This window comes from Maniola hyperantus, chromosome 15 (assembly GCF_902806685.2).
Source record: "Maniola hyperantus chromosome 15, iAphHyp1.2, whole genome shotgun sequence".
Lineage (NCBI taxonomy): Eukaryota > Metazoa > Arthropoda > Insecta > Lepidoptera > Nymphalidae > Maniola > Maniola hyperantus.
In genome coordinates this window covers 13,380,594-13,388,099 of record NC_048550.1, presented here as the reverse complement: position 1 = coordinate 13,388,099, position 7,506 = coordinate 13,380,594, and the positions used below count along the sequence as shown (strand labels likewise).

The 7,506-nt window shown below is 40.1% G+C and overlaps 1 protein-coding gene across 1 annotated transcript in view; it reads right to left on the bottom strand.

Annotated features, from left to right (window-relative positions):
* Positions 1 to 4,707: 4,707 nt before the first annotated feature.
* LOC117989063 (uncharacterized) overlaps positions 4,708 to 7,506 on the bottom strand; it is a 39,986-nt gene continuing 37,187 nt past the window's right edge. Inside the window, exon 12 of the mRNA XM_069503590.1 lies at positions 4,708 to 5,094. Within this exon, the coding sequence (XP_069359691.1) occupies positions 4,906 to 5,094 (189 nt within the window). The 3' untranslated portion in view covers positions 4,708 to 4,905. The remainder of the gene's footprint in view (positions 5,095 to 7,506) is intronic.

Here is a 7,506-nt window from a genome sequence, read left to right as displayed (position 1 = left end):
TCGCGATCATTGCTGTCAAACGTCCGGCTAGAGAGAGACAGCAATAGCCACAAAGCAAAATAAGAAGAAGAAGAAGAGAGACAGCAAATGAACTGTCGCATTGCTACTGCTATCCGCGTTGCTGTCGCTACTGCAACGTTTTTCGGAAAGGCCCATGTCCAACAGTGGACGTCCACAGGATGATGATGATGATGATGATAGGTATTTGTACGAAAACAAGAACGTAAGCAAGAATGTATGTTTCACACAAAAAGTTCAACTTCACTTTGAGGGTGAAATTATAATAAGTAATGTTTCCTCATCGAAAGCAGTTGACCAACGGGGCAAAAAAAACAAATTCCGTTTGTCCGAATTGGTTTTTTCTGGACACAGTCTGTTAGTTGATGTTAATTATAAAAATATAGCAGAAGCTCGAATGGTTAATGCATTTTAATTAACTTAATTTATTTGTAATATAAATATGTACCACCAGACAAGTTGACTTATGTAAATGTAAACTTTTTCATGATATTATGTAACTAAATATAAATACCTAGATAAGTAGCTGGAATAGCAACCTTGTACCAGAAAGCGTAGCGTTGGAAGACCCCTCACTAGGTGGACGGACGTCATCAGGCGAGTCGCAAGGAGCCGCTACAAGAGACCTATATCCAGTAGTAGACGTCTATCGGTTGTTGTACATGATGAAAGGTAATAATGAGTTGAGTAGCTGAAGGTGTGTGGGGGCAGCAACATCTTCTCCTTGGCGTGATGCTTGATGATGTTGCCCTTTCCTATATTTAGAAAGGGATGCGTTGGTTTTAGAACATTTCGTAATAGCAATGATGAGTGAACAAATGCTTTTTTTGTTTTTCACAGTCGCTCTTTAACAATAACCAGAAATGATTTCACCAGATCAGAAGTAATACGCATTTTTTTCTGATTATAAGTACAAAATCTGGTGAGTTCCAAATCTGCTGAGTTGCGAATCTGGAGAATTGAGAATCTGGTATGGTGCGAATCTCATCATCGTCATCATCATGATCAACCCATAACCGGCTCACTACAGAGCGTACGGGTCTCCTCTCAGAATGAGAAGGGTTTTGGCCATAGTCTACCACGCTGGCCATGTGCGGATTGGTAGACTTCACACACCTTTGAGAACATTATGGAGAACTCTCAGGCATGCCGGTTTCCTCACGATGTTTTCCTTCACCGTTAAAGTAAGTGATATTTAATTAATTAAAACGCACATAGCTTCGAAAACTTAGAGGTGCGTGCCCGGGATCGAACCCCTGACCTCCGATTAGAAGGCGGACGTCCAAACCACTAGGCTATCACAGCTTTTTAGGCTATCACTGAATAGGAAATCTGATGAATTGAGAATCTGGTAAACTGCTCATGAGCGTTTAAAACGATATTAAAGATTAAAAACAACATAATATTTATGACACAATAAACTCCAATAAGATAACTCGGCTAGGCGGTCTATTTGCAGCACAATGTTACCAGGAAGCGATGCGCGCCAACTGCTGGGTAACTGACTACTAGGAATCATGAAATTTAGCAGGTAAGTAGGTTTCATAGCAGACATAAGGGGAAAAATCTGAAAACCGTGAATTTGTGGTTACATCACACACAAAAAAATTAAATTGTTCATGAACAAATATTGCTATTTTCAACTTTCAAAGTAAGATTATTACACCAAGTGGGTTATCATATGAAAGAAAAGAAAAAAAAATGATTTATACTGCAAAATGTCGATAAAATACGATTGTAGTACGGAACCTTCAGTGCGCGAGTCTGACTCGCACTTGGCCGGTTTTTTTCTAGCCAGCCCCCCAATTGTGTAAGAAAAACGTATTCATCGTGTTTTTCTTACACAATCGTGGGGCTGATTTTTCAGGACTAATGTTTTTTTTTTTTTTTTTTATTCAGACAAGTTAGCCCTTGACTGCAATCTCACCTGGTGGTAAGTGATGATGGAGTCTAAGATGATAGCGGGCTAACCTGGAAGGGGTATGGCAGTTTTTATTAAACCCATACCCCTTTGGTTTCTACACGGCATCGTACCGAAACGCTAAATCGCTTGGCGGCACGGCTTTGCCGGTAGGGTGGTAACTAGCCACGGCCGAAGCCTCCCACCAGACCAGACCAGAAATTTAGAAATTATAAAATTCCAAACCCCTGCCAGGAATCGAACCCGGGACCTCCCACTATTAAGACCACAGCGCTCACCACTGCGCCAGGGAGGTCGTCGAATGTTCCCCTTTTCCCCTCCAAGTAAGCGTAACTCCCAGCCAGGTAACCTCCCCGTGTGCCTGAGTGTTGCGAGTCCCTTCCGGGGGAAGAGCAGCGCTTGGGCCGGTGTATCCTGGTAACTTTTTTTTTTTTTTAAAAGAATATTAGCCATGTTAAATGACTAATATTCCCCTTTCCTCTCCAATTAAGCGTCAGGCTTGTGCTAGGAGTAGGTACGACAAAACGGGCGGGGTTTGAACCGTCGACCTTTCGGTTTTCAGTCCACTCCTATACCGGTTGAGCTATTGAGGCTCAACATGGTTAACAGTTTCTCTTAGGTTAGGTTTAATTGACCTGGCAGGGAGGGGGTGTTGTCCGCGCGTCTAGTGGTAACTAGCCATTGCCGAAGCCTCCCACCAGACACCACCACCAGAGATTATAGAGATTGCTTGGAATCCTGGGCACGGACATCGCCTTTACAGGAACTTTAAAAAGTATAATAGGTAGGTACTTATCCTGTGGATATACACGATGGAGTGGCAGATCTAGTTTATTGTAATACTGATAATGTGGCTAATTCCGTTGTACACAATCTCTAAACCAAACTAAAATGGCGCATCTAAATCTATTGCTATCCCTTTAATAATCTTGCTTACGGAAAAGGATAGCACGAGATTTAGACCTGTTAATTTAGTTTAGTTTAGAGATTGTCTACAAGAGAATCGGCCCCAATGTCTATATACCTACGTAGGTAGTTTTGAGTTTTGTAAAATGAAACAATAAAATATATGCGTGCCAAGCGAAACCAATAATAATTATTAATCTATGATGCGTATTGCGTGCTAAATTAAAGTTTATTGTAGTAAACATTTCCATAAATCTATCATCAATGAGGAAGTTTCAGGGCGAACGTTCCGTAAAATTTTCATAGATGGCGCTGTTTACTGCACCCACTAAAACGAAAAATAATTTCCGAGCGAAGGTATACGCTATAATAATTTGAACGTAAAACATCCTGCAAAACAACAACATCAATAAAACATACGGCTTTCTTCACTTTCAGCTCTGTCCTCTGAGGTTGTTAACTCAAGACTGGTTGAAAACTGCAGAGACACCCTGGCCCAATACCGGGTGGTTCTACGCTAGGTACCAGAGCATGCTGGAATAGTTGGCAACGAAAATGCTGACATTCTGGCTAAATCATATAAATATAGGTATTATTTTTCGTTTTTAGTGGGTGCAGTACACAGCGCCATCTATGAAAATTTTATTGAACGTTCGCCCTGAAACTTCCTCATTCTTATTTCGAAAACCGCTGCCGTCAACAAAATTTCTTAAATCTAAAACTGATCGCACAGTAGGTACAGAAAGCTTGCGTCTTGCGCACTGCAGTTGCTCACCCGCAGAGCAGAGCGGTACCAAGAGTCAAAATAATATTTAGTTTAAGGCAATTTGATTGATCCAACCGCGAAAATTCAAATTTTAGTTAGTTTTTCGAAAATAGTAGACTAATCATACATCGAAGGTAATGAATTTTGCGGGCATAACATTTATGCATCTACATGTTTTTCCATAAAATCTTTGGTCAAAAGTACTCATTTACTTCATATTTGTGCAAATCTGGGAAATTTCTGAAAATTATCTTTCAGGAACAAATATGAAGTAAATGAGTATTTTTGACCAAAGTTTTTATGAAAAAACATGTAGATGCATAAATGTTATGCCCGCAAAACTCATTACCTTCGGTGTATGATTTGTCTACTATTTTCGAAAAACTAACGAAAATTTGAATTTTCACGGCCGGCTGTATCAAACCACCTTAAGTTATTTTCAAGAAAGACGCCGTGTCTCGGCTTTGCCAGTGTGCGTTGCGCCTCACAGTGCAGTTTTCGTCGCTCTTTATAATATTATACCAGAACGCTAGCAAAAACTTAGCGTTATTGGCCCCGATTCTCTAGTCTCTCTCTAAACTAAATTTAGAGTATCTGCATCCTTTTCTTTTTACTAATGCTAAAAAAGGAACGGAACATGACTTTCACATTTAAAGACTCTAAATTTTAGTGCACAATACAAATTTAAACAGTAGGTTCGCGAGTGCGTGCTAAAATCACGGGTTTTACCATCTAAAAATTAAATTTAGAAATGTCAAACTGCTTCTGTCCTTTTCATATTACAATAGTAAGAAGAGGGTGCGAATACTCTAAAATTAGGTTGTGCTTAGAATCGGTGCCACTGGGGCCGATTCTCTTGTACACAATCTCTAAACTAAACTAAATTAACAGGTCTAAATCTAGTGCTATCCTTTTCCGCAAGCAACATTATGACAGAGATAGCAATAGATTTAGACGTGTCATTTTAGTTTAGTTTAGAGATTGCGTACAAGAGAATCGGCCCCAATGTTATACTTACTATCTAAACACAATCCAATACCAATAACCATTTGCCTCACTTTTTAGTTTTAGTGATTTCATATTTTTCAAACCCGCAATGTATAGCTTTTCAAACTGGGGTCAATGCCCCATCTAGGACGTGACATTGACTCCGAATGGTCTACTTACGCAACGTTCGTTGACGTTCGAGCGTCAGTCAGATGTTTTATTTGAACTTTTACAAAATATAGGATATTTTTTTTATTTTTTTCGCGTTTTTTTGTGGTGTCATATTAGTAATCATCTACTTTTACATTTACTTCCTCTGGTCATATCTAGTAAAATATTCGCTCGGAGTAATTGTAGCCACGCTATCAGAGTTACTGTTACTGTTGGTGACAGTAACCGTCTTACTCTTACTGCAAATGAAGGGCCTGATGAAGTAAACCCCGATGTATCCGATGATATTGAACAGTCCGACCACCGAGAGACCTAAGAGGAAACCCTGAAAATAAAGGTTTAAAAAAATGTAGAACCTGGCCTTAAGCTTTTTGAAATTTCAACGAATTTAGGATCCTACAAGAACACCTCCATCGTTATGCGATTGATTTTAGATACTGATAAAATTAATTTTCAGGCTTTAGTAACTGTAATAATATTCATCTACCAAAAAATCATATATAATTTCAATACCTTTTAAATAATAAGTTTAGTATAACACTCTTTGATTTAAGTCATCACCATCGTGATCTCAGAATGAGAAGTGTGTAGGCCACTGTCCACCACGCTGCCCCAGTGTGGATTGGCAGACTTGACACACATTTTACAACTCTCAGGCATAAACCTGCATGCCTCACGATGTTGAAAAGTTAGAGGTGCGGACCCGGGATCGAACCCCGACCTCCTAAATAGAAGCTGCCGTCCTTTTAACCACTAAGCTATCATTTCTTCAATCACTACCCCTATTATAAATGCGAAAGTGTGTTTGTTTGTTGGTTTGTCCTTCAATCACGTCACAACGGAGCAACGGATATAATAACGGACGTGACGGGTATAGTTTAAGACCTAGAGAGTGACATAGGCTACTTTTATCCCGGAAAATCGAAGTTTCCAGGGGATTTTCAACAATCTAAATCCACGCATACGAAGTCGCGGGCATCAACTAGTTGTTAATCTTGTTAATATAGCCTTGTATTTGAGATTTCAAACAGAACGTAAAGTATTACTGGAGCACCGTAAATATTGCGTCTATATGAGATGAATTTCCAGTGAGTCATTAGAAAAACGACCAGCTTACATAGACCCCTGCTCAGAGCGAAACTAATATTGGCCAAGTGCCAGGTAAATTAATAAACGAACCTCTTAGTACAGTACCCGTAATACAAGATTTTCTCTTTTCTACTTGGTCTCACCAAACCAAACCAAATTCGAGAGTCGAAATACTTCCGCGTTACAGTAAACTGGATCTTAATTGCCTTGTTTTAAAGCTCAAGTTTGTCTACATTTCTACAGCCAGCGCTCCAAGCGGAAACATTGCGAAATTAAAATCAGTGGCATTGAATATTTGACTTCAATTCAAGGCTGTTTAGGTCCATTTTACTGTAACGCCGAAGTATTTCGACTCTCGATTTTGGTTTCGTTTGGTGAGACGTAAAATCTTGTACTACGGGTACAGTATCGCACTGAGCTACTGGAACTACCTTCTCAGAATGAATAGCACATCTAACTATTTGTCTAAATATAGGAAAAGCTGACTGACTGACTGATCTATCAACGCATAGCTAGTGGACGGATCGGGTTGAAATTAGGCATGCAGGTAACTGTTATGACGTAGACGTCCGCTGAGAAAGGATTTTTTAAAATTCAATCCCAGGGGGTGAAATAGGGGTTTGGTGTAGACGAAGTCGCGAGCATATAAGCTAGTTTTACATAAAACTTAATATTATGTATTATACTAAATTGGAAGGTCTAAAGGTTACCTAGTCTTTGAACAGTAGGTGTTGCCAGTGATGACATACCTAATATGTTATGGATCCAAGACATGATCGCTAACGCTAACTATGGGCCTCATAAGAAAACTCAGACTCACTAAGCGGGCAATGGAGAGAGCTATGCGTGGAGTTTCTCTACTTGATCTAATCAGGAATGAGAAGATCCGTAGGTGAACTAGAGTAGCCGACATAGCTCAACGGGCTGTGAAGCTGAAATGGCAATGGGCAGGGCAGATAGTTCGAAAAACCGATAGACGTTGGGGTCCCAAGGTGACGACTGACCTGAACTGAAAGGTTCCTCCCATGGACATATGAATCAGCTTAGTTCTTTCTAATCCTTAGATATTTTCGACGACCCGTTGTGCCAGATCTTTTTTTCCACGCACATGCAAACTGTAGAATCAACTCCCTTCGGCGGTGTTCCCAAATCCCACTAGATTACAACATGGGGTTATTCAAGGGGCGGACCAACAAATTCCTAAAAGGCCGGCAACGCATTGGCAGTTCCTCTGGTGACCTCACTTAACATCAGGTGACCCGCCTGCTCGTTTGCTCGCTATCTCTATTTAAAAAAAAATTACTTACCTATCTAATCTTTCGTACTATCGTAAGGTCTCTCAGTGTGATACGAGCATGCTTAGAAATCTAGGATTAAGTGGGCAGCCTCATAAATATTATGTTCAATACGCTTGTTTATTTATAATACGTCAGAGATCCAATAGAATGCATTAGGAACGGTGGGAAACGTTTTCTTTACGTAAAAGCCGACGTGCTCACGTATGTGATGATGCCTTGGCTAGATAGCCAGGGTTGATCGGCAAAGGTTTCTTTGATTAGAGACAAATTGCAGCCTTTTTTAGGGTTCCGTACCTCAAAAGAAAAACGGAACCCTTATAGGATCACTTTGTTGTCTGTCTGTCTGTCTG